At 39.4% G+C, this 27,866-nt stretch overlaps 1 protein-coding gene across 1 annotated transcript in view; it reads left to right on the forward strand.

Annotated features, from left to right (window-relative positions):
* GLIS3 (GLIS family zinc finger 3) overlaps window positions 1–27,866 on the forward strand; it is a 164,366-nt gene that overhangs the window by 118,649 nt on the left and 17,851 nt on the right. The window contains exons 6-7 of the mRNA XM_064501679.1: window positions 13,413–13,551; window positions 22,751–22,919. Coding sequence (XP_064357749.1) covers window positions 13,413–13,551; window positions 22,751–22,919 — 308 coding nt within the window. The remainder of the gene's footprint in view (window positions 1–13,412; window positions 13,552–22,750; window positions 22,920–27,866) is intronic.

A 27,866-nucleotide genomic window follows, 5' to 3' on the forward strand; every position in this document is an offset into this window, starting at 1 on the left:
AAGGAGAACACAATATTTTTATGGATATTGAGAGTGTTTGTGGCTCTATAAACTAGGATTAAAAAAAAAAAAAAAAAGAAAAAAGAAGATTTGCAAGGGATGTCGGTGCTCATACTTCAGGTTAGAAATCACTACCAAACTAAATAAATTGGGGAAAAGCTTGGTTCCTCTGTACTGCTCATTTTCAGTTTCTCACACTTTCTTCTGAAATGCCAACCGCTAGTTGACGCAGTGTATGTAACTTAAAGCAGTCTGGATGGGTGTGTCTTGGGACCGATGTGGAAGAAGTACCTACTTCTAAATTTAATACTTGGACGTTAACCTTCAGGCTGCCTATGCTTGATTTATATATTCTCCTGCTTTTTCTTCTCTGATTCCATTTTTATAACCCTTTTCTCTTTGTATTTCCTTTCTTATTCTGCCTTCCACCTTTGTAGCCCTGATTCTTTAGGAAATGCAACCCAAACTGAACGTCAGTAGGTGACTGAGGTGCATATTCTGTGGCAAGACTAGTCCGGTCCTTTCTGCCTGTCCCAGATACTCCTGTATCCTCTGATCTTTCTTCCAGTTTCTTTCCTTCATTCTTTCCATGTGCAGAATTTGTCTGAACTGTCTATTTTGAAAGCATATTGGAACATATTGCCAAAGCCCATTTAAATGTTTTATATATTGTGTGTTCGCTAATCCTTGTCTAGCTTGGACCTCATATTAATTAAGGATCTCAAAAAACGTTTTCCACTTCCCCTCGCATCAGTAGTTACCTAACAGCGTTTATCGTCTTCAGTGCATTTTCAGGGCATACTGGGACCAGAAATGAGTGGGTTTGGCCCTTTTGTAAACTCTTTCCAAAAAGGAGAAAACCCCCGTTTTTAACTGAGTTACTTTTTGAAGCAGTGGCTTTTTATGCAAAGAGGGGCTATAACAGCCTGACTGATTGTTCCCCAGGTTCAGTGGTAAATGTGCAGCATTTTTGAAAGGATAAGACAAGGAGGGATAATTCATGAGTTAAAAGTATTGTTTCATTTTTTTCTGTCAAATATATGCTGATAATGGTATAGCTATTTTGCTTGTTTTGTGTAAGCATGGAGAATCAGACAAAGCAGGATGAGTGGAGCAGGATATTTGCTTCAGCTAATTTTCATATTATTTATTCTTCTTACAAAATGCTATTTTCTGACTTCATAAAATATCAGAACCATTTATGCATTGATACTTTTTGTTTTAGTTGGACTCAGAAAATTGCCTTTCTACAGTACTAGCTGCAGCTGTTCATGATAAAAAATAACATCTAAGTTGAAGTGAATCTTTATGTCTGATAGATCCTACAGTTCATATACACAGAACAGCTTTAATAGGTAAGGCTACAGTTAAGAGCTTAGCTCCAATATCATCAACAGTGCTGAGTAATTTTGTTCCTTGAGTCATCCTGTGGAGTCTCTGATTAGGCAAAAAGTAAGATGCTACTTGATGCAAGTAAACTTAATTTTCAGTTGGGTACACTCTGTATGTTTTCAGTGAATGACAGCTGAAAATTTCTTTCATGTGTAAATTGATGATACTGTGTCTGAACATACAAACACACAACTCTTTTAGTAAGTCTTTTTGTTGAAGTTAGTGAAAATAAAATTATAAAACAGAATCTTTAAGAAAACCCACAGCCTTTACTCTCACCTATGCAGTGATCTGAAACCAACTTAGAAAAATATTACGACTATGGTCTTCATGAAGATGAATCTGGTGTTGTGAGAACTAAGGCTCAGTCTTGTACAAGCACAGGAACTTTACTTTTTTTGTGTAAGCATGCCATGAAAAAAGTCTGCTGTTTCTGCAGGAGTCATATTGAAGAAATCTATATTTCTAAAACTGAAGAAAAACTATAATTCACTATTAAGTAATACACAAGTCCAACTGTGAATGGAATAGACCCTCCACTGGCCCTGTGTATCTCCTGTCATGAACATGTGCAACACCTAATGCCTCTTTTTAAAGTTTTTCTTTTTTAAAAAACCATATTTTCTGTCATTCCAGTGGCAAAAAAGGTAGTTTTGGTTCCTTACCGTGGTTTGGCAAGGGCAAGAGCAGTTTGATAGCATCTGCCCCATCATCTGAATGATGCAATGGTTATGCTGTTAGTTACAGTTTTCATTTTTTCCATAGCTTTAGCAGAGGACCAAAGTTATCATACATAACGTGTCTAAAACTTGTCTTTAAGTCTAAGTAGTCTAAAATATGACCTGCCAAAATAGAAGATTTAGCAGATTGCTTCCGTTTAATTAAGGGAAACTATAATAAATAAGGCCCCACCAAGATAGCCCTACCTTTGCGGAAAAAAAAAAAAAAAAAAAAAAAAAAGCCATTTAAGCAGTTCAGATAAACAAGACCCGCTAAAGGCAATGTAAAACCCCTCTGGGCTTCTCAGTGTAGGCCTGGAACTGAAAGTTCAAGTTTAAACCAAACGCTATCCTCTTTCAGCTGGTCAATCCTTGAGTCTTTGGCTGTTTCAGCAGTGTCCAGTCCTCATTTGTAATCTTTCTGTGTAAGTTAGTTATGGCTCAGGTATATTACACAGCCATGCTTTGAGATGTTGAATGCTTAACTGACAATGTCTCTCAAAGTTGTCTGTCTTCTAGAAACCCGTATCTCAGATTATTCAAATCACTCTTGAGGAAACCGTGCCTGGATTCATTGGGCCAGATAGCTGAACACCTCAGCAGGTCCATAACATAACAAATGAGCCTCCTAGCCCACTGCTGTGTTTTATAATATTACAGAGGAGCTGAGCAGATAAAGAGTGCAGCATCAGCCTTAGTGAAATAGTTTTGCTACTTATTTATTTGATTTATACTCTGTCTTATTCTAACACAAAAATTGTGCATGGGTCCGTTTTCCTGACTTTTTCCAGGATGGAATTTTTGCACTGTCTTTAACTGAAAGCAAATACCATACAGGCATAGCTTTGGGAAACATGGTCCAAAAGATATTTTAAAAAGCTGTCTATACTCTGTAGAGTTTTTTCTGAATTGTATTGGATCTGGTATATCTACCAAATCAGTAAGGAACGAAGGGGATGTTGAGACCTCAGGAGACAGGCATCTGCACACAGACTTGCACTTCCAGCTTGGCGCATTTCTGCCTGATAATCTTCCTTTTTGAAGCAGATAGGTTAGCTGTAAAATGATGACAGAACAGTGGCTTTTGGAGAAACATAGTCCCAAAAAAGAAAGACTCTCCCGTGGTGTTCCTATAACACCTGTGTGGAAGGAGATCTTTTCAGGTTTTGCTCCATCACATTTTGAAAGCAAATAAGGAATTTTTTACAATACTTTTCCTAATAAAAAAAGCACTAAAGTCCTATATTGCACTCCTGAGATGAAGAGGCAGACTGTGTTACCCCTCAACCACATTCATTCCTACTGTGGGTTGTAGTAGAGGCTTGTAGAGTGGATTAGTCCGCAGCAGGTGTGGAGCATGTTGGAAGTAGAGAAATAAAGACACGGATCATCTGGCTAAAACAATTCCTGGCATTGCTCTGCAGAGTGGCCTGTGCTGACCTTGAGCAGGTGTCCCATCTGAAAAGGATGGACTTGACATAGGCACCCTTGCATGGCTGGTAGTGATCCTGCAGATGTTGCTTTTCTGCCACTGTGCATCCCCAGAACTGGCAAAAAGGAGGTAGAAAATTGCCAGCTTCACAGGCAGATCTGGATCACTGTATTCTTCTGAATCCTGGTCATTTTATATCCCCTTTCTAACAGTTTGCTACTTCTCTTTCAGAGCGCTTTTATATATAGCATATATAAACCTGTCCTAATGGAAAGTTAAGAAAAACTAAAAAAATTTTAAGTGTTTAAAGATGTGATGTCCCTCCATTGGATAATATTTCTCAGATGATCTTCTTCATTACAAGTTAAAGTGGAATTTTCTATGAATTTTTGATAGATTGTTTACCTTTGTCTTTTGTGGGTCATGTCAGCAAATACATCATTCCCCCACAAAAATAACACAAAACTCTTACTTCGAACAATGTTGTGCACTTCCTGATTGTTCGTTGTTAATATTGTTTTACAGTAGAACAAGGCTCTTTTTATTGTGAATACATGTTGCTTTTACTGCACTATTGATGAATCTACCAGTGTTTTCTAAGATTTTGAATAAGCAAAATTTTATCCCATTATTTAGATTTAGTGGAGAATGTGAACAGGAAGAAGTATGTTGTGGTGTTCTTTTGCTAGTATCTTTGGTTGATTTCATTCCACAACACTTATTTCCAGATTTTTTCATTCCCTTACATTTTTTAATCCTTTTCTCAGTATTTGAGAACTTTGAAAACCAAGAAACACAATGCTTAAAGCACGTTACAAGGAATAAATTTACTTCTTTTTTCTTTTCTCTTACTCAGAATGATTAATTGATGAGGAAAGAGTGAGCCAAGAAGGGTTAAAGCATTACATCACTGATATTTCAGCAGCTTATTAGGGCATTAAGCTAGTTACCAGTGACATTGTCCATTATGTGACTGTATTAATCTGGAGAAACTGCTCTGTTTATGAACACCTGCTTTGTGGGAAATACACAGCTTTTCTCCAGATCCTGCAGTATGAACCCGGTGTACTTCTGCGTCTTTCAGATTTCAATTGCCCTTGTTCAAAGTCTTAGTTCAGATTTCACTGTTAAAACTGAAAAAGAGAGAGTATGGAGAAGAGAGGGAGGCAAATCTATTTTCTTGCTTTGAGAACAGTTGAACATAAGGATATTTTCCCTCAATTGTTCTCTATAGAGTCCTTTTAAAAGATGCCATTAATGCAAAATGAAGTGCATTCAGGCGCTGAGGGTCAGCGAGCAGTGCCCATGGCAACTAAGAAAGTATTCTGCAGAAAAAATGCTGTAAAGAGTAAGTGTTTTAATCCTCAACTTTAATCCCTTTACTTCCTGTTTTCAAAATGAAATATAAATCAGGCACCATGGAGGGCAGCAATTTTTCCTGAAAGGGATGTTGGCAAAAAGGGATTAGTAATGGGCAGGAGTGTTTAAGGAATTTAATCACACAATTTGTTGTAAAACTTTCGAGACTATGAGTGACCAGTTCTTTTGAGTGTGGTCAGTGAGAAACAGCAAAATCCACTTTAAAAATGATTAGAGGGCTGGCTCTGGCTGACACCCCTCGGTTGTCGTGCTTGTTGTTACAGCACCGCAGGCGGTGACTGCTACTCGAGATGTGGTGGGATGCACTAGGTGTGCCTTGCAAGGAGGCTCCACAGAGAACAACGTACTTTGTCAGTGTTGCATGTAGATCTCTGCTTTACAGGGAGCCAGAAACAGTGAAAACACCCCATATTTTTCATGCCTGCGCCTGTGGCAGTTGTTATAATCAGGAAGGTGTCAATTCATTGTGACATTAATATGTACTGATTCCTCCCTGCACTTGTTTTCTGCCCTGAGTGCTCCTGTGAGCTTTGGCAGTGTGATGCTCTGAGAGGTGCACCAGAAGGAAGAAGAGATATCACCCTCATTTAAATCTACACACTTACCCCCCCAAAAAAGCCAAAATCCAGATTGTTTCAAAACACTTGAAACAGCTCTTAACGCATGCCCATAGTGTTTGTTATTCTTCAGGTTCATTTCTGGTAGCAAACAGTATCCCTTCTGTGTGTTTGTATGTCATCCCCTCCCTGCCACGGCGTGTATGTGAAGGTGGGCCTGAGACAGTGCGAATTCTTTCTCTTTATCCCCGTGATAACTTCATTCTGGGCTTTCACCTGCACTGTCCTGTCTATGATGCTCCATAAGTCTCATCAATATCTGATGAGCAAGATTAAAGTTGTGTAGGGTATGCCTAGGAGGGTGTAGGTACCCTGCCACTAGCAACCTAAACATACTCTCAAGTCAGTAACACTTTCCTCATTGACTGTCCTTGTTCCAAGCTGGGACATCTCCTCCACCTATCCCTCCCACGCTGATTTCACACTACTGGAGGTGAGTATTGGCTGTATTTACAGTTACGGATTCTGGGTTCCTCTGCAGTAACGCTGAAGCAACGGGTTGGTGATGTACTGGCTCCACTAGCAGTCCTCATAGGACGAGGCCCTACACCTGGGCATTTGTTTCCTCCTAATGCTGCAGAGCTTCTCCCCATCTTGTGGCACAGTTATCTGCAAGACTGTGCTGTGATCTGAAGTAGGGCTTTAACCAAAACAAAGCCCAAAACAGAAGTCCCTCACTATAAATGGGAGACTGTAGGAACTCTGAAAGTTATTGTTGCAAACCCAGACGGTGAATCTTTGTTGTCCAGCCAAATAGTGCACTAAATGGGCAACTCACAAACAGTGCATAAAATCTGTACAGAGAAATCCTGTGGATCCTTTGAAAGAGTACGAATCATTTGCCTGAAAGTTAAGTTGTTTTCAGATGGACCTCTGACTAGTTAATCTGCCAAAGTTAATTCAGTTCTAGTCTAGGGCTCTAATCAAGGTATTATTTTAAATACCCGAGTGTTTCCTTGTAGGAGCTGGTACATACATGAACAAAGTTCCGGTGGAGATTTCCACAAAATAAAGCCTTTAAAGCCAAAGCCAGTGTAACAGTGAGGGATGCTGCAGAGTTTAAAAAGGAATGTGAAATCTGAAAATCTTTGGTTTTGTATACTAACAATTACCAATATGTTGTCTACATATTTTCATGGCAAATTTTGATAACCTATGACAGCAAGATGTGTTTGCCATGAATAAAGCACCAGGTGGATGAGTAGGTGGGTTTTTTTTCATTTTTCCACTCATAAAGTAAAAATTTGTCAAGCCAACCTATTTTCAAAAAGGGAAAGAAACTTTGTCAGGTGACATTTACCTGGAAGAGCTTATGATTAGCAATATCATGTACTAGCTATTTGTATCTCCAAATCAATCTAACACAAAATAGTATAGGGCTTTTTTGCCATTTTTAAATGGCACAGCTCAGCTTGTTGTTCACAAAAAAACCAAAAAAACAAAAAAAACCCGCCCCAACTAGAAGCATCTTAGAACTGTGAGAAAAAGAGGATGAAATAGAAGAGGTTATATTTATAATGTAGGTAGCATTTTTCACAAGATAGTTGCATGTTTTCATAGTTGACACAATCAGATATGCAGTAGAGAGGTTGTGTGTGTGTGTGTGTGTGTGTGCGCATGCGCGCACGTGTGTGTGTGCGTGTGTGTGTGCATGTATGCATGTTTTGCAGTTCTATGACTGCAGTAAAAAAAAAAATGAAACCAAGATCTGTGAAAATGTGGACCCTCCAAGGCAGTAGACATCACACCATGGAGCATCCTTAGGAGCCCTCTCTCTTAAAACACAGTACTTCCAAGTGTATAAAGGCAAAATAATAATCCATTGTCAACAGAAGATAACTATGGCCAAACAAGCTTTTTCGTTTATGGCCACTTACAATATATCCCACTCCAAATGTAATTCACTTCTTTAAAATAAAATTCTCAGTTTCATTTTTTTTATTCAGAATTCCTTTTAGGATCTGTTCCAGCTGCAATTTTCTCCCGTAAATTTGTGTTCTTGGGTCCATATCATTTTAATGAGGAAATGATCCAAGCTGTTCCTTGTATTAGAATAATGCCAGTTGAAAGAAAACAGCCTGTTCTGTATATAATAAAGATAGAATTCTTTCGATTCTGTCTTCAGTCTTAACAGTGTTCTCATCTTGTAATTTTGTTTCAAAATCAGAATTTCTTGTTGCCTTAAAATTGTACAAAGTTAGCTGAGTGTATAATTTCCAGGTGCTTTTGATTTTTAATGTAAGAGGCACAAAAACATTTGTGTTATGTTTTATTAATTTAGGCAAAGTCCCAAAGATGGAAGCTATTTTTGTCTTTGGACCTGAATGTTCTCAGTAAACCTTACAGAAGAGCAACATAACTTTTCTTTGGAAGTACATGGAAACTATAGTCAACTCGGTGCATACAGGCTAGTTTAATTTCAGTTTTATTCTGTTTTCCCATCCTAGTGTTTAACTGAGACAGAACACAAAAGCAGATTACAATAATTTGTGTGCATATCTGAAAGCTGCGGCAGACAATTAGCAGAATAATCCTTTGACTCTACAGTAGTCCTGCCCAGATGATTCACTGGAGACAAAGATTACTGAGGAACCTTTCTCTCTGTATTGCTCCCTTGCTTCAAGATGTCTGTAGCCTGCAGATGCAAGAATTAGGACATCTGGCAAGTGTAAACTTGTACTTTCTCTTGGAAACAAGGTATAGTCCTGTGCAAGAAAGCATGAGATGTTGATGAAGTTGAGCTGCATGAACAAATTGGGCGATCTAGCCAGAAATCCTACAATGTGAGTAAACACTCAAGTAGAATGGTTTTGTATTTAACTTGTAATTTTCCAGTGGTCAGATCTGTGTACTGTCACTGTGATGATACTAGCAGGACATAATTTGACTAACTGTACAAGCAAATATTAACTTCTGGCCACTCTGTAAGAAAAACTAGTAAAATGTACAGCTCCACTTAGATGGATCACACTTCCCTCTTCCAATGCCAACTTTACTGCCCACTTTCAGAGCAATAAAAGTGCTATAAGGCTTTGCTGTAAAGTAATTCCTTTCAACAAAGTATAGCGGTATTCATTTTTATTTTACTGGTTTTAGACATGGCAGAAACAGAAAGTCTAACTCCTGTTAGAAAAGAGAGAAATAGACTAGGCTATAACCAATGCCCCCTCTTATGTATAGAGATATGCTATTAGGCACACAGCATCGTTGGAGTCCATTAAACCTGCTTTCACCAAAAATGAGATTGGAAATGGTGGGATTTCAATTAAATAACTGGCAAGTTCAAATGACTAGGGGAGTCCAGTCTTTTCTGAACAATTATTAGAGTTAACGTGAATACCTGTAGGCAGGTTTTGAAGTTACTGTGATCCTATTCTTTGTGCTTTGGAACAAACTAAACATGCTTGAAAAATCCTGAACTACTTTTTCTTCTGACCAGATATGTTCATAAACAGATATTTCTTATATTTTTCCTGATAGTGTCTTATTTCTGTTGAACAGGAATAAAGCTGAGAAGGTAGCCAGGTTGCACAAAAACATGCAGATTTCAGATAAAGCACACACTGGTCAGAAAAGCATACAACAAATGACATTTTCTTTTCAGGAGGCATTTTCTTTGGAAGTATGTTGTACATCAAACCAAGAGCACATCTCTGCTCTTGTGCTCAAATACAATGAAACTGAAAATTGGAGAATGTAGTATCTTACTCCCTTACCATTACTTCCGCTTGTATCATTTATTTTTGAGTAATTATTTAATCATATCTAAAATGCTAAAATGACAGGAGTACAATTTCCATCCATTGTTCTGAAAGGTGATAAACATTACTTGATTGTCACAGGAGTAACACAATAGTAAATCTTGACTGATGGTGATTTGTTTTGTATATTAGAAAAAATCCCCACTTAATGATGATGGGAACAGCTCAGATTTCCAGATGCAAAACTTGTCAAGTCTGCCATACAACTGAGCTATTGAAGTTGAAAATCTATCATTTGGAACAAATATTTCATACTGGGAAGTTATAGGGGAGCTGAACAGTCGATTGTTAACTTGCACTGAGGCTAGCCATAAATTTGAACTGCCTTACAGCACACTGAAAAAGTCTATGCTCTGCACTGCAAAATTGTCAGTTACTGATTTCATCATTCTGCGAGGTAACTTGCTAACGTTATAGTTCTCAAAGGCAGATTGGCAAGTTTTCAGCCCCAGTGTTATTGTACTTGTGCTCAGTTGGGTGATCAAGAGGGAAGCCCGGTACTGCAGCCAGGTAAGTGGGAGATTTGTGCTGGGATGCAATTTATACTGAAGTCAAAGAGACTGTCAGCTGTCTTATCCCATGGGATGATGACTGTACAGCCTAGGCTGGAAAAGAGGCTTGCTGTCTTTGGAGCAAGGCAAGACGCAGGCTGCTGCAGTTAGATGTGGCCAATTAGTGTTATTCCTTCTTGGTATTTTTTGCTGAAGGCAATTTTATGGATTAAATGGTTGGATGGTTTGTTTGCTTGTTTTGAGATGGTCTGTCCTTTCGTCAGCTGTCTTGAATTTCTTTGCAAGCAGAATAAAAATCAAAACTGAGTTTTCACTGCTTTTGACAAAACACAAAAGATTTTTTTTGGTCAAAACTCTTCATTTAAAGTATTTCTATAAAAAATTATAAAAATCGGAAAAAATATTTGACTGAGACTGAGATTCTTTTACCTCAAGCATATTTACAGGCAGTGAAACAGTGCCCTGATCAACCGTAGTTGGACCAGAGCCTGGTTCTTGCTATCTGTTTTGCTCCAAAAAGGCCACGGCTTATGCCAGCACTCTCAATGGTACAGGGTGCTGCCTTCAGAGGAAAGGTCTGAAAAAGCCTGGGTCAGGGCCAAGAGCCTGGGGTGAGCTTGAGAGGGCAGAGAGAGGTGGACCCAGCAGCCAGAGCTCCATCTCTTGGGAGAAAACGCAGTGGTGGGGAACGGAGTAGAAAGCATTTCCTCTACCCCTTGCTCCCCACCTTTTCCGATGGTGCAGCAACGGTTGCTCTTGACCAGCAGCTCACATACATACCCCAGAGTAACAGAAAAATAAAGTTATTCCCAGTGCCTCTTTTCTGGTGAGTGTTCATAGAAGATCTGTGGTAGCTTTTTCAGTGGCGATTTGAATGACCAGTTTGTGTCTGCAGTTGCACCAGTCAGTGTAATATCCACCTCTTGCTCAGGACTTTTCATTATAAGTATATTAAATACATATATTATCATTATAAAATAGATATTATAATATACAATCATATAGAATATATATGCACATGCATGCATGAACTTGTATCTATGTGTGTATGCACATGTGTATAAAAGCTGTATTTCTAGCCCTTGTGGCTGTGAAGAAAATATTCTAAATGTGAACCAGTAATAAATGATGCATGGTTTTAGAACCATGTTCAGAAATCAGATCAGAGCTGTCTTCCAGTGTTTATTTCTCAGTGTTATTGGTTTTGTGTTGCTGATCCTGTTTTGGGGTTTTTTTTTTTTTTTTGTATTGAATGTATTTATTTAGTATTGACTGTTGCACAAGCCAGAAAATTATGTCAGCACAGATTGTCGTGATAGATTTATTCTCAGTGTCAAAGAGTTTGCAAATGCAAAACAAATCCCCAAACAGTGCAAAACAGAGAAATATATATAAGAGATTTAAGGATGTTTGGCTATTACTTCTATTTTATGCTTGTAGTTAATGAGTAAATATTTTGCTCCCATTTTCTTGTTATGCTCACTGTTTCCTCCATAAATAATGCCTTCTGAGCATAGAGAGGTGATTTGTTCCTTATTTACAAAGAAAAAAATATCTTTCGGAAACAAGCCACTTCACATAGGAAAGCTCTGTAAATTTTATTCTAGGTGATAAAATCCTGACTTCTTTATAGAAGTAGGATTTTCTCATATTTATTTTCCTCTTAGGGTCCAGAGAAATTTAGAATCATGTGATGCTTTTGTTATGAAGAATATGATTGATAAGAATTTGAACTTAGGTATACCTTTGGCATTTAAAATCATATGTACTTAATTTCATAAAAAAAGCCATATTACTGGTGATAGCAGTAAAAACAGAAGAACTTGTGGATAATAGAAAACAGACAACCATTCATGCTACACTGGAAGAAATATCTGGACCCTAGAGCAGATTGTAAATATGGATGATAAATGAAAAGCAATTGGCAGGGAAATCTTGCTCCCTTTCTCTCTTTCTCCCTCTCCTTCGCCTTCCCCGTCCCTGTCTCTCTGTCAGCACACTTCAGACAAGTTCTTGAATGACGAATAAAACCGATAAAGGCCATTTGCCTTCAGGCATAATAAGCATTCATTAGGTTGTTAAAAGAAAGAATAGCTTAGGGCATGGGCCATCTGTGTGTACCGACCATTGGGTGTGCAATATCTCTGTTACAATCCATACCTCTGGCACTTAGGATGTGTGAGACCAACTTTCCACTCTGTGGCAACACTTTTGTACTAGTGTGCCTCACCAGAGGTCATTTAAGTTATTTCAGGGTAAAACTGTAGTCTTCTTGTGAAATCGGTCTCATAGGGAAAGGGAATCTGTATTAAGATTTGAGACAAAATCCTGGTGCACCTTTGCAGGACTAGGGAAACCCTACAGCCTGCGTGTTCTGCTGTAATGAGGTTTCTGTCCAGCCTGTTGTTCTCTGAAAAAAATACCCCTTCTTCAGCATGGGTGACAAGACAGGATATTTATCTGCATCAGGGCCACTCCAGTGCCCCACTCACATACACACGTAACCCTTCCTTTCTCATGCCTTCAGGGGAGCGCACCAGGCTGTGAGCTGAGAAGGCTGCCAGGAGCAGGCATATTTTTGTTATATGTGGTGGTAGCGTCAGGCAGGGTTTGGGACAGACATCAGTGCCAGCAGCCTGCAGCAGAAACCATCTGCCAGCCACCCCAGTGCTGCATGACGGCCAGGACAGCCTCATGCAGGGCTGCTGCAAGGGGCCTTCTCCCTTCTCCCTCTTTTATTTCATGAAGTATTGCAGCCGGAGAGTGAGCCTGTTCATCGAGCTGCATCCAAAGGAGGACTGTTCTTACGGACTTACTTATTTTCCAGCCAGATCAGCCAGATAAACAGACTTACCATGCTGGGTGCCGTTGGCTGATGAGGTATCAGGCGAGCGGTGGCATGTGCCGCTGGAGGTGAGGAGGAGCGGAGGGGAGGGAGCAGTTCGCCTGCTCTGCTCCGCGGCAGCAGCTCTCAGTCAGATCGGGGTAGCTGTAACATCAAACAGCACACACTCTTGGTCACATTACTCACGTGGTCTCAAAGCAGCTTCAGTCCCTCTGAAGTGGTGCCACTTCTGCCCTGACCGCCTGGAGTGATTCCCCTGCTGGCTGCTCGCTCCCAGCCCCTCGTTCCCACTGACGCTGATGTTCCTCTGATCCGTCCGCGAGCCTGTTTGGGGCACTATGCCAGCAGGAAAATACCTGTGTTTCTACAGCATCACTCTGCTGATGCAAAAGATCTCAGTCATTTGATAGATCTCAGTTATCCATGAACCAGGACGCTCTTCTGGCTCGTGCAGTGTATGGCAAGGGAGCGTCTGTAGGTCCACCTGCCCCAGGCCCTGTCTGTACATGCTGCCCTTGACCTGAGTGCAGTCTTGTAAAGTGTAAGGAAGAGTTTCCTTCCTCAGATTTGAAAAAATCCTGCTATAATGGAACAGCTGTTTTCAAGAGTTTTTAAGGGAGAATTCTGTTTGTACTCCGTTTCTTCTGCTAACCCCTCAACATGTGTTCATTGCAATTTTTTAGTGTCTTAAGCCTTTTTATTTCTTCTTTTGCACTTGTAATAATGGTTTCTCCTTTCTTGTCTTGTGTTTCAGTTGCGATCGAGCTCGGTGCTTGACCAGGACATCCTGAATGACTGCCTTGCAATCCAGCCTCTCCAGCCTGCCCCTTCACCACACGATGCTGCAGATACCGTGGGACCATCCCCAGGGCCACCTCATGATATCTACCCAGGTATAGGAAAGGAATAGAAAAAAAACGTGCGGTATTTATTGCTTGCTTAAGATTAGGAATGTTTTTGCAGCATAGGATGTCCTCAAAAATCATCATCATCTCATGAGCAGGGTAGAACTTGCAAAGTAATATGAAAAGATAGATTTTAATCAGATTTTTTACATCTTTTCTGAGGGAGTGGAGGGATGATGAATCTTATTTTTTCCATAGAGAAACCTACCACAGCAAAGAGGACTATATTTGCTCTGTGGACATCTGGCTTCTGCTAGCAATTCATTTCTGCCATTCCTTGTAGGCATCTTGAACTTGTTAAGCTTCATTTAGAATTAAAGGAATATTCTTCCTCTTCATTATTCATGGATCACATATCAGTTTTTGAATAGATCTACATCAGTGGACTAAAATGCTGCCTTACAAGCTCTAATTTTTTGTGTAACTCTAAATATGCCAATAAACACATTTAGGCCATAAAAGTGATAATCCTATTTTTATTGCTCCAGTTAAGTATTTGGGATTTTCCTATTAAAATACATAACTCTCATGCCTGGCCAAATGTACAATGGCTGTTCACATTTCATCTGAATTTGAAACATTCAAGAAGTTACAAGTGATAATACATCTCAAAGTTCAGCACAATGGTGGGCAGCATTTTTCATGAAGCATTTTAATACTTGTGATGACATCTGGTTTTAATGTCAGGCAGAATGCATTACATCTTCTAATAGTCTTTACTCTGGTACAGTTGAGAGTCCGAGTTTTAACTGAGAAGCAGATGGAGCAAGTGAAGGAGTTGGCTGAATGATACGTGCAGCAGTGAAAGTGACAGTGTCTGAAGTGGCCACTTGAAAAAGTGGTTTTATTTTACTGAGAGGCTTGCAAACATAACAGTTTTCAACATGCTTTTGTCAAGGCTGTTTTAAACTATATGCTGGGTTGTGTTGGTGTAGGTTTATATTGAAAAAGACCAGGAAATTGAAAGCTATGTTTCCTATACTGACTGTATCCTAATTTATAAAATATTTGTTACCTACTTGTATGCTGTTAACCTTTAAATGCCTTAGTCTGATCATAGTCGGTATATAGCATCTGTTATCTGAGAGCTAAAGGAAATTTCAGATTTTAAAGATATGTTTTGGGGCAGGGAGCCTCTATCACACTGTAGTAGTAACACAGTGTTGCTTACGTGTGTTTTTTGGTTTTTTTGTTTTTTTATACTTTGAGAGGGAGTTGGATACTGGAGAAAGTTTAGATTAAAAAAATGAATTACTGGCATTAGTGTAATACAAAACTCACAGTGAGAGAGGAAAAGATTGAACTTGTCCTTTCAAGTGCTTAAATATCATGGAATACATACGGGAACAGTATTTCAGAACATTTTCAACAAGAAGTTTCCACTGAAATCTCTTGAGCACTGAGCTCTTTTACAAATCTGGCTTCTAGGCTCTACTTAAATGTTTAAAATCCAGACTGTTGGATCAATCTGAATCAAGGCTGATAGTGGCTTGAACAAACTGTGGCCCGACGATTTGTCAGTATCCTAAGCCAAATAAAGTGATCGTCTGTAGCCAGCCCTTAGCTGAAAATCGTCTGTAGACAGGATAGCCCGTAAATTACTTCTGAGGTGTGTCATGATGTTTTGTAATCTCATTCATGCCTTGTTTTTCAATATTTGGCATTTCCAGCATTACTGATGATTGAGAGTCTTTAATATAATAATTTTTGTTGTTTTTTGCCTTACTTGTCGCTGCATCCTACTGTGCGGCAATTTTTCTACTGTCAGTTAGTTACCATACCTCTATCAGCAGTATTTTCTCTGTAAGTAATAAAGTAAGTAATAAACTGGTTTCCCTTACACAAGTGTTTGCCCCTAACTATAATGTAACACATTTTTCCTAGCTTTATTTTCTTGGTGCAGGGAAGACAAGTAGTGTTGTTTCACATCAATTAGCTTAGGGCATTGTGTCAAGAATAAATGAATCCAAGTCACTTCATTTTGACTACGACCCAATCCAGTTGAAATAAATTGTTTCATTAACTACTCGTCAGGGTTGCTAGATAATAATATACTATGTGGAAAAGTGAGATAACTCCGACAGAGAGGGAATTATTTGGGGGGAAATGACAATCTTAAAATTATTCATACCCCGAGGAGAGAAAAGCAAAACGTCAAAAAGCTTGAGTGTGGTGCCTTAGAAAAGCTGCCCTTCCAATTTCTCAGAAAACAACAACAACATCTTTTCTAAATATAAGAAAAACTTTGAGAGAGTCTGTAAAAGAAAATATACAGCTTTTACTGGAAACTGTTAGAGAAGGTATAATAGCTGAAATGTATATGTGCGACTTTTCAAGTAGAAACATGAACAGATAGCTATTCCACCAATAACCTTAAATCAGACTTTTCTCACTTGAAGGTTGCTTTTCTTCTGAGTTATGCGATTTTAAAGCCAAGGTAGTTTTTATGTCACTTTTCCTAAGAGATATACAGAATAAATTGTTCACAGAAAGTGAACATTTAGCTGCTAGTCCATTTCTGATTATTGAAGTACAATAATGCCTATAATGACCTCCATTTTGAGCCACAGAATCTGCGAACACAGACACATTTAAATGAAAATACAACAATAATCTTTTCATTATGCATGTACATGTATTACTTAAAATTAAGAGTGCATTAATGTTTGCCTTATCAGGGCCTATGTGACTTTATAAAAGAAATCTGAACAGAGTATAAACTTTTGAATTTAATAGAGTAACATTACAGATCTTTTGCTTAAAAAAAAATAAAATTAGTGAAATCATAGCAAATGGTAAATCAGATTACTCTTATAGAATGCCATATAAAAGCGTCCTCTTATATTTTAAGGAAAATACAGCCAAAGTCCAAAAGCATATGGTAATAAAGACACGCTTACATAAACTGTAATATCTGAGAACTCATTTTAAGTATACATTCTGTGTCAACTTTCTGATAGTGAAAATTATGTTCGTTATGATCTATTTTCTTCTGTGAAAGAAAGTAAATTTGGACTCAGATGAATTAAAGTTGTGCTCCTGCATATATGTAAACATATGTCCTTAATTATCCTCACAAAAGCAGATCTGCTGAGGTCAGTGAGCCTTATGCGTTTGCAGGTATAAAGTTAAGCTCGCATGCATATTCTTCCAGGGCTAAGCATGGTCATGTTATTTAAAACAAAAATTCAAAGCCTGTTTCTAATGATGTGCAAAATTTCTGGTAAAATATAGGTTTTCATTAAAAAAAAATTTAGGCTTTTTGATTTATGCAGTTCATAGAATGAAAATTTGAGCAATTCATTCATTTTTAATAAGAACATATGAATGATGTGTTTTCTACTATGCACTTATATCAATATACTTTATGTCTGCAATCTGGAATCCCTAATACTGAAAGAATTATAAATGATGCAATGCAAAATATTTTTATTTTTATTGTGCTCTATTTGTTAAAAAAATGACCATTTCATATTTAAGAATAAACCAGAATGTATCACTTATAAATAATTACTGAATATCACACTCTTCTGTGCTCCAAAACAGACAAGCCTCATTGCTAAAGCTTTTCAAGTGCATGATTTTCTTTGCAAACTGGAAAAGTAATAAATTCATAAGGCAAGTTTACAGAAGGCTTTGCAATAACATTCTCACTGTATTTTAAATGTCTCATGGTTCAGTACTGTGAAACTTAGACATACCTACTTTATACCTGTGACTTAAGATATCATTTATTTAAGTAAAAGTTTTTGCTGTGCTTTTTTTCTTCACAATGAAATAATATTGAGCTGGGTGCTCTACACAAAAACCAAGAAATTCTTTCCCCAAAGGAGTTCACATCTGAGATATTCATAGGAGAGTAGGCAGATAAACAGACAGGTAGAGGACTGAAGAATTGCACAGGGAAAATGAAAGTGTGTTATACAAGCAGCTGGAGCATCAGCTCCCTAACCACCAGGCATCACAACAAGAGCATTACTGAAAAGACTGGAAGAAGACATTGTAGGTGTTTGCTTTAGTTTTATTTAGTGCATATACATGCCATGTATATCTGCAGGGGTTTGCAAAGTGTTAGTATCATTACCTTGGCTGTTTTAACGAGACATTTTCCCTTCAGACTTGTCCCTTTCTTCTCCAGTTTTACTTCTGAGTTTATAATCTCCATTTCGATGTAGCTTACTGGTATTCCAGAAATTGCACAATAAAGGTTGAATTCTCAGTGTGAGGGAAAGAACATTTACTGATGAACCGGCATAAACGTTGTAAGTGACAATTTAAGATGCTGGCCTGGGGGAGGAATCCTCCTGTTGTGCAGGGATCATGTTCCCCCTGGCATCTCTACCATTTTGTTCAGCAAAAGCCCCTAGTTTTGGGTAGGTGGGCATGCAAAATTTATCCTTAAGCTCACAAAGTCTTTCTTGCCAGGATATTTCATCTGCTTATGTGATAATCCTGTTATTAAAAAATTCGTGCTTATATCACAGTGCTTAGAATTAGCATGTGTGCTGTAAGCATTCACTGAAATCTTTCAGAATATTGTTGCTTGAAATAATTCCAGATTAGTAGGCAATGCATTCTGCTTATTGTGACCCTAACATCCTCTGACCACACTGGGTAGGTGGGCAGTTAGTAAGACATAGGGGACGGGGGACACAATCTTTTTTTTTCATCTTGCTCCTTATGAACTACCTCCATATTCCAGAGGAAGGACTGACAGTGAAAAATGTCTAGTGTGTAAAGCTCTAAAAAAAAGGTCAAAGAAGGTTCAAAAATTAGAACTGCACATCTTATTCATGATGTGGGCTGTTTTGTGATTTCTTTGGTAGTAGCCATTTTAACACTTTTATCAAAGGCCTGTAGGTTACCTATAAGCTAACTCTGATATTTTTATTCTGACTCAGCTGGTGATTTTTCAGTGACTCTTAATTTTCTTCCCCAGTTTTCTGAGCTGTAGAGTAGAGAAAATGATTCTTAGTAGACAGTATTGTATCTTAGGACAATGCTTGCATGTGAAAGATCTTGATCACAGAAACGCTGTATGTTCTAAGTGTTGTGATTCCTAAATGTTAGAAGTAGGGGATCTCAAAAGACAGAGATCAACTGAAGAGGCCTCCAGAAAGAACTAGATTGGGTTACTGCATGAGGTGCTTCCCTGGGCTTGTTTTCTTCTTCTACCTAAAGTCTTGTCCAGGCGGACTTTATAAGCCTTCTGGATGCCTCCAGGAGCTCTGATCTGCCTGCAGACCATCCCCAAAAGGACACAGAGAGCATCAGCAAAACCCTCATGATGAGCCAACTTTGGAGATAGGGTCATCTTCATAATGTTATTTTGACTTCTACAGTATTTCTTAAAGTACCGTGGCCTTATTCAATTCCATGCATACTGGCATCGTCAGATTTACAGATGTACTGGGCAGGATCAGTAGAATATCTACAGCATTTTTTACATTCGCAGGCTTTACCACCTAAGGCTCAACACAACCCATGAACACATATTTCTGCCCAGAAAATCCCGTAGAGAAGTGTGGGCACCCAAGGCAAGGGGAGAGGGAAGAATATATGGATCTGATAGGCCCAAGTGTGAAAAGCATTTCAGATTTTTCCTTCTGTGCACTGCTAACTGGCTTGTCCACAAGGACGACATAAATATTCCCTATACAAATGCAGTGTTAAATATAGTAATTTTAAAAAGTCTTGCAAATTAATGAGTATATGATTTCAATTGTTGCTGAACTACCAAATGAAACTTTCAGTCTGTCTTTCTCTACATGGAAAGAATTCTCAAGCCTGCCCCAGAATCCTGTGGGCAGGGGTTAGAGGAGAGGTATTTTGGGGGCAGAAACAGATTGAGAGAATGGTGATTTGACTGTAATAAATGCAAGGAAGCAATTATACCATTGTTGGTAATTTGCACAGGGGAGGGTGATAGTTCTGCATTTGAAAAATGTTCCATGAAATTATAGGTTTCAGACTCCATTAAAAGGAAAAATTGGATCTTTTTTTAAACTTTGGTTTCTGTAAAATTTTAAATGCTACTTCTCTTTTTTTTTTTTTTGAAGGAATCTTATGCAGATCAGTTTTTTTCCTCCATCCACCTAATTTGTTCCTATGCGTTACTAGAATACATGTGAGTTTAGCTTCACATATAGAGAAAATATCTTTGCAGAGATACTCTCACTGAAAATTCCTGTATGTTGATAAATTGACTTCTGATGAGACACAGGAAATGAAAAATTGACTTCTTCCTTTCAGTGACTCTAAGTGGGTGACCTCTCTGGATGTAACCCAACCTGAGGTTCACATTCAGCGCTTATCCATCATGTAACCTGTGACATAACTTGAGCTTTTTAAGTTGCACAGCGGATAATTGTTCTTTTTTTGGGGCGGGGGGGAATATATGTATTTTTTTAAATGCCTTTAAGTGAGTTAGTTTAAATTATATTGCTAGAAAGAAAAGCCTTTTGTTAAATAATATTTATTCTGCATTTTTCTGTGTGGACCTAGCTTGTGCTATACTGGAGTCAGTGAGAATGCTGCTATTATTATGAGGAAGAATACAAATTAAACAGCACTAGAAAAGCTTGCCCCACACGACTCCCAGGAAAAAGTGATCAAGCAAACTAGTGATTTCTTCAGTATTGTCCCAAGTTTTCTCTCAATCTTTTAAGATTAAGGCTGCTAGAGAATTGACCTGTTGCTGAATATATTTGTGGCGTACCATGAGTCTGTATACACCCAATGACTGACAGCGTTTCCTTTCAAATGGTATTTACAAAGTTTAAGGGGTAGCTTGGCCCGATGCCATGCTTGGCCTGGGAAGTTTCAATGGCAGCATTTCTGCTGGTGAGCAGCTGCCAGCACTGAGATTTCACTCCCCTGGGTGCTCACAGAGATGCTCCTGCCAGCACGGTCCTTCCACGCAGCACCGGGCTGGGCAGCCCCCAGATGTGTTGCATCGTCCGTGGGCATTGTGCTGTCCACCAAACCGTCTGGGGCTGTGCTGTGTCTGTGGGGTTTCGTCACAAGGTGCAGTGGGCTCTCAGGAAGCTCTTCATCATCCTACTCTTGTAACATGCTGTGACCATGTACCTGTGTCTGCACAGGAATATCCTTTTGCAGCTAATATATATACTTTTTCTTCCTTAAACGTCCTATCTGTCCCTCTGGCCACTTCCATTGTTAGCTCTTGTTTTGCACTGTGTACCATCTTATTGTCAGAAACAGAAACAGTCATGGGAAAATTGCTAGGAAACTTAGCCGATATGGCTACTATAGTGAGTATTGCAGTAGCAGATATGGCTACTATAGTGAGTATTGCAGTGGGCTTTAGGTTGCCGTATACTGTGAGACAGCAGCTGCTCCAGACAACAAGTGGTTGCCTGTGCTTGGGTGTGGGCGGCAGGGACAGAGCCACCGGACCTGCAGCAGTGCTGTGCGAAAGCGTGCCACCGCTGCAGCCCGGCCTGGCTAGTACAAGCAAGCTTTGGAAGATACCTGCCTGAAACCTTCATCGTGACTGTAGCAGAGAACAAGATCAACCTGAAACTGTGACACAGAAGAGCAAACTCTTGCTACCTTGTGCAAAAAGCCCAGTCAAGCTTTTTGAACCAGCCATTGTATTTTCATATTCATTTAAATGTTTTTCTCATGGAACAATACAAGTAACTCTGTTTTTGCAAGGATTAATTTAAATTCTCTTTTTATTTGGATAGTCAAGTGTTAAATATTCTATCTGCTCATTCTGCCAGAACAGGCATTTGTTTGTTTCCTATTTCAGTTTTTCGTCCACACTGCATGTAAGCATAAAATGGTTAATTTACAAGGTCATTCCTTTCTTTTTTCTTCCTTCTGCTTTCATTTGTCCTGATCCTAGTCTCATATTCTCATGCCTACTTTCCATAAACTTTGAAATACCTCCGCAAGCATCTAAATTAGGTATTTTGTTTTACCTACTGAGTAGCTAGTGTGCAGCAAAGGTTGGCTACCAAACAATAGAGGCTATTTGAAAAATACACCAAGGACTTGAGAGCTGAGGTGGACTTCTCACCCTTTTGATCTTGAGCAGCAGCATCCACAATTGTAACCAGTGGGGCCATTTTCTTGAAGATGGGAGAATGGTGAGATCACTTCTAAAACACTGTTTGTTCTGCAGTTCCCAAAGATGCTTTACCGGTGATGATGCCCTTTGAGGAACTGGTTTAAATTCCAGAATTTTATCCGTGAGGTTAGCTTATTAGTTCTGAAATATTCACTAGCATAACATAAGTGTTATAGGTAGAATTTCATACTGCAAACTGGGCCTAAACTTTTAAAAGACAAACTGAAAGATATGACAACCAAACAATGACTGATCATTTTCATGCTGTGTAATGTAATTTCTTCTTTGGTTTTGGCTGCCACTCAATGTCAACATAAGCCACTTCACACAAATATCAATAAAAATAATTGAGTAACTTTTTTTGCAGAGGGATTTGATAATCAGTGTCTGACCTCCTAAGTGCCTAATTGAAGAATCTTCTGAAAGTAGAGTTACAGGATTTTTGGGTCAACTTATCAGGACATTGGGAGGGAGTCCTTTAAAGCTTTTCATTTAATCATTCAAAACTTTTCGGTATTTGAACCACATGCAAGAGTGACCTTGAGAGAAAATTATAGAACTGTTAATACTAGTTTATTTTTTTTGTATATAGTGCCAGGAGAATCTGGGGACAATAGTAACAGTATCTGAGCTTTGGCTACAGATCTTCAATAAAATTCAAGATTTTTATGGTTAGGGGGAAGGGTAGAGAGCATTTCACTATTTACACAACTGTGCTTTGTGTTTACTCAGTAGCTCTAAAAAGATATATCCTGGTATATGTTTACCACTTCTTCTATAATATGAAGCTGTAGAACTTCAAGATTCGCGGCTTATTCAAGCAAAATTCCCAAGACAAGCTGGATAGCTGTGTTTTGTATGGTTTTAGGAGAGTATTGTTTGGGAGCAGCAAAGTTCATTTGGCGGGATGGAGGTTGTATGATTTTTTTTTTACCCTTCAGCAGAAAACAAAAGCTGAGAAAGAAGAGTTAGCTGATGAGTTAGCATTAGAGATTTTGCAGAGCAAGGGTCGGGGGGTGATAGCTGGTAGTACGTGGTCAGCTGCCGGTCCCGCTGCGTGCCTGACGCAAGGTGTTTCTCTCCTCTCAGTTTCAGCAGCCGTGTTCCCCGGCACCCAGACGAGCCGAAGTGCCACCGCAGCAGGAGCCGTGTCCTTGTCCCAGCCCATCAGCCTCCCCTCCCCGGGCTGTAACGTGCAGGGCAGTCCTCGCCATCCTCCCCATCAGCTACCTCTTCTCTCAGCTGTGGACTCTGAGAGGTAAGACGACCTCTTTTTCTTTTTTTGTTTCAAAAAGCCTGAGGATCAATGGAGCTGCTCACGTGGGTAGAAACATTGCTGCCCTGGGGTGATGACCGGAGAAGAAGAGGCGAAGGGACTCAGCTGTCCCAGCCCAGTGGGTGGCATGTGGGACCTGGCATCCGTCTCCACTGAGGGACTTCCTGCAAACCCCACCTTGATCTCCAGCAGCATCCTGAGCAAGCCAAGTCCTGCTGGCTGGGACACACTGAACTCCAGAGGAGCCCAGCAGCACCTCCCAGGATGGGCACCATGAGATTCATGTTTCTCTTTACCTGCAGTAGGAAACCCATAAATCTGAACTCTTTCCTCTCAATATTCTCTCAATACTGAGTATCTTTGCAGGAATTTGGCATCTTTTCTCTTATTAAGAGCAATTGATAATGAGTGGATTTTGTTTTTAATTCTCTAGTTACAGAGCTTGATTTATAGTCAGGACTCATTTTTTGCTGGCTAGAAACAAGCCCCTTGGGCTTTGCTGTTTCCATGATTTTATATATTTCAGCAGTATGAGAGCAAATTGCTTGAAAGTGGTTTAATTTTCATCCTTAGACATTTCATAAATTATTTTCAGCAATCATTTCATTCCAATTACTTATATAGTGTATGGTATTATAGATTTCCACTTAGTTTATTGAAACAGAAGTCTCTCAGATTGCAAGACTAAAGAGGCCTAAGTAAATAGATTTTCAGTAGTAGTCAGTAAGATACGCTATCATGCTTGAAAGCTATTGAATTCTTAGTATCTATGTATGGAAACTTAAAAGCATTATTTTGCTGATCTCCCTGCCTTTCAGCACTCTAAAGCATAAATTGCTGTATTTCGTTAACGTATTTCAAGGTGTTTAATTTCCTTGAGGGATAGAAACGTCAGTAATTTGGAGAGCACAAAATGTCCAATTATAAACCTGGAAGGAATGTAACCTAGGTTTCAATTACTGACAACTGAGTGTAAATTCGTTTGAGGAAAGCCCTACTAACTCTGCCTTATATCAGGAAGGTAGAAGAACAGAGTGGCTCAGGGAAATGATAGTGGGCCAAAAGTATTTTTCATTTTCAGACTGCACACTTGAATGCAGACAGACCTGGAGCCACAGATAGTTTTTTTGGCTATTGCACAGCAGTCTGAGATTGCCATTTCGTGATCATCTGAGCTCATCTGAGGAGTCATTCCCCTGCCTACTCCTGGCCGTGAGGACCCGGCCTCTTTACCTGACACTGGCTCTGGCCCTCCTTGGAAACCCTGTGAGCTGCCAAAGCTCCCTCGCCTGGCTGGAGGCTTTTCTTTCCTAGTGTAGTTTTCTGTCAGGTGAGTCCAACAGCCAGCCGTGTCCAACAAATGCCTGAGCACCAGGTAACAGGCAGGGTCAGATCAACAGCTATTACAAGCGTTAACTTCATTATAAAAGACAGTGATCTCATTAGCACGTTTCTGAGGTGATGACTCTTGGGGGACCATAGCAGAAACAATCAGTGTGTGAGTTAACACGTGAAGTCCTTGAACATATTGCAGACCTCGGGATACTACTGTATTCTACAGAATAACAGTAATAAGGAACTAGCCTGGTATTGTCCTTCCTCATAGGTTGTGCTAACTGTGTATACTGTCTTTTAAAGGGTTTAACTGCTGTTTCACATATGCAGAGCTGCTCTGGCTTAAAAAAAAAAAAAAAAAAGTCCATATCGTCCTTTAGGCAATGCGACAAATGGAAATTTATATTCAGAAAAGTTAAAAGTATTGCTGCAGTGTTGCTTTGATTACAGAACATGTAATACAAATTAAGACAAATGCTTAGAATGAAAACTAATACAGAAACTGCATCATGAATCTAATACAGATCATTTGCATAAAACCTCTGAAAGTAAGTTCTCATTTACACCATTTTTGGGGGTGTGATGATAGCCATGAAAATGTGAACTCAGCAAACCAGCACTTCGGTATGCAAAGAGCCAGAAATAGTGGCTTTGACAAGCATGGATTATGCAATTTATCTCCATTTTATCATGCAGACCTGCAGGATTTAGGGATACAAGCAGGGAATTTATTCCCTGTAGTTCCTGGCATGCACTAGGGTCCTTCCAGAGCCAGGGCTGACTGATGAGCATGTGGCCCTGGGACTGCATGCTTTTATCAGATTAAAACTAGTCCACACTGTCCTTGTGCCTTTGGTGGCGCTGGGGCCGCATGTGCCCCTGCCACTTTGGCCACCAGACTTGAGGCATGTGAGGGACAGAGACAGAAGGAAAGAAGCACTTTCTCCACATCTCCATGGACATTGGGATAGAGAAATAAATGGAAGGCTTCTCTTCCACCTCTCTCCACCTACTACTGGGAGGGAGACTGCAGAGCTGGTAGCACAAGACCCTAAGCCTAATTAAGGTGAAAAGCTGACCTGAGTGAACATGGGACCTATCTTATGCCACTTTGATTCTGTATACAAAACTCAATGTACTGAGTGCAAGTCAGGCAGAGTGTTTGTATCCGAGAAACTGCTGCATGCATCAAAAGAGAGAACATGCACAATAAAAAAGCAAACTTACATTTTGATTGTTCCAGCTGTTAGGACTAACAGCTAACTCTAACTTTCAGTGCTCACCTGATTTGCAATAATCTCTTGAATACTAACTGTTCAGTGAAGATAGCAAATGATCACAGCACACAAAAATCATATATATGAAAGGGAATATATATTTGGCTTTGTTTACACTTATTTTTATCGTAAAACAAGATGGGGCATACAATGAAGTTGAAAAATAATCTACTTAAAATGCAGAAAAATGATTCTGTTTTTATGTGATGTTATTAACATATGCAACTCAGTGCCACAGAACTGTTGGTGCTTGAAATTATTTGCTATAAACATGAATAGTGTCGTCTTTGGTAGCAAAAAACTCTCAACATACACATTTTGCTTTTTAAGGCTCACTTCTGTGCAAGAAATAACCTATTAGCAGAGCTGAGACTAGGATAGAATTTTTGCATAGGGCATGGTGCTCCGTATGATTTTTCAGCTTTCTATGAACCATGGCTAGTGGTATGGCCCTGAGGCATGACACATCCTAGTTTGACACAAATTTCTAGACACTGTATAAAGCTGGAAAGAAAGACTTAGGACTGAACTGTTCAATTTAGCATTACTGTAATGCTATAAGAAGTTCTGTGACAGTGCTTCTGTTTGCTTATTTGAGTATGTGGTTATATTTCTTTTATGCCTCTGCTGTAAAATAATAAATGTCTCCAAGCCAGACTTCCAGACACAAGAGCCCCTGAGGGGATCCAGCCGAGGAATCAGGACATCTAATGTTCATACATTACAAAGCCCTTTGTAAGTGGCATACAAGAGGCGGCTCTTAGAAAGTCTTTAGTTAGAGATCTTAACAGTGAGGTTTTGAAATCAGTACAGTAATTTCTTTCCAGACTTGGGACACTTAGGAGAATTGGCTGATAAGAGACATTCTCTCTTTTTTAGTTAGTGAGGAAATGACAGCTAACAATTACGGGCTCTAAAAAGAGTGGAGGCGAGCAGCAGATATACCCCTGAACCTGGGCCAGAGACAACCCAGTTGAGCTTGGGATTTTTCTGCACTCTGTTTCCTTGCTTTCTCTCTTTTCCAGAGAAGCATTTTTCTTTTTTTGTGTTTGCAAGAAACTCAGTTCTCTAATACAGATATATCCACAGAAAATGCCGATAGGGATTTTAAAGTTATATTCCTGCCTATGGGAATCTGTATTTTGAGGCAGTCCCTCACATTTCCCTTGCTTAAATTCCGCTCTTCTTTCTTCTTCTGATCAAAGCACATGCTTGGGTGCTTGTCAGAAGAGCTGTTCTTTTTTTCCTCTGGCCCCTTCTTTGGCCTCGATGGACCACTGGTTTGATCTGTTACAGCAGTTCCTGTGTTCCTAAAGCTTGAGAATTTGTGTCTTGAAAAGGATTTTTAGACACTTATTAATGGCTGAAAAGAAGGATATAGAATTAACGTCTGGTGACACATGCAGTCATCTCCCCCGGACACCATGGGGATGGAAGCCAGCTGTGGGATCATTGCTATGCAGAGTGTGAGGCTCGTGGAGAGCAGCAGAGCTGCATGAATGCAAATTTGGTGGCTGAACAAAAGTGTAGACAAATATTTTGTTTTGCATTAGCTAAAATATTTCTTTTGGGAAAGAGGGGTATTTACTTTTTTTTGGAAAAAAATCAATATCAACATAAAATCAGTGAAGTGAAGTGTGTTGTCTCATACATAGGTATAACATTCTTTTTTTGTCGTTTTGGACAAGTGGATACATGCATGACTTTATGGGAAAATGTTTGATTTTTGAAAGTTGTGATTGGCAAAAGCTGTGTTCTTCTGCTTTTAAACCACATCTGCTGGACTGACATTGATGGCTAGCTGTGCTTACAGTGCGATGTGTTGGGTTGCTGTAATACAGTTGAAGGTTTTGCTCGCTGACATTGGATTGGGGACCTGCAAAATCACTAGCACATAACATTAAAAGTAGAGCCAGGCTAGCATGTGAGATCACAGAAGACAAAGGTGGTATTTAACACAAAGACTGGCGACACTGTCTCACATTTTCTGCATTTGCCTAGAAATAGAAAGGCAATGAAGAGGGAGTGAGCATGGATTGTTACTCACTGAACATTGTCCAAAAGTGCACAACACTGCGGGGGGACAGCAACCTGCTACAAACAGCTTATGGTTTTGTCCTCGGTCTAGCCAAAATTGCAGCTGAAATAAGATGAAAGGCTGATCTGGCTGTGTCAGCTTCGTAACATTTTGCTGTGTTCCCAAACTATTGCAGCCCAGGAAAATGCATTAGAAGTCCAGCCAGTCAACAGAGCCATGATCCAATAAATTATTTAAAAACATATCTAAAGAAAAATACAATCTCTGAAAAAAAGAAGA

Source organism: Dromaius novaehollandiae, chromosome Z, assembly GCF_036370855.1.
Source record: "Dromaius novaehollandiae isolate bDroNov1 chromosome Z, bDroNov1.hap1, whole genome shotgun sequence".
Lineage (NCBI taxonomy): Eukaryota > Metazoa > Chordata > Aves > Casuariiformes > Dromaiidae > Dromaius > Dromaius novaehollandiae.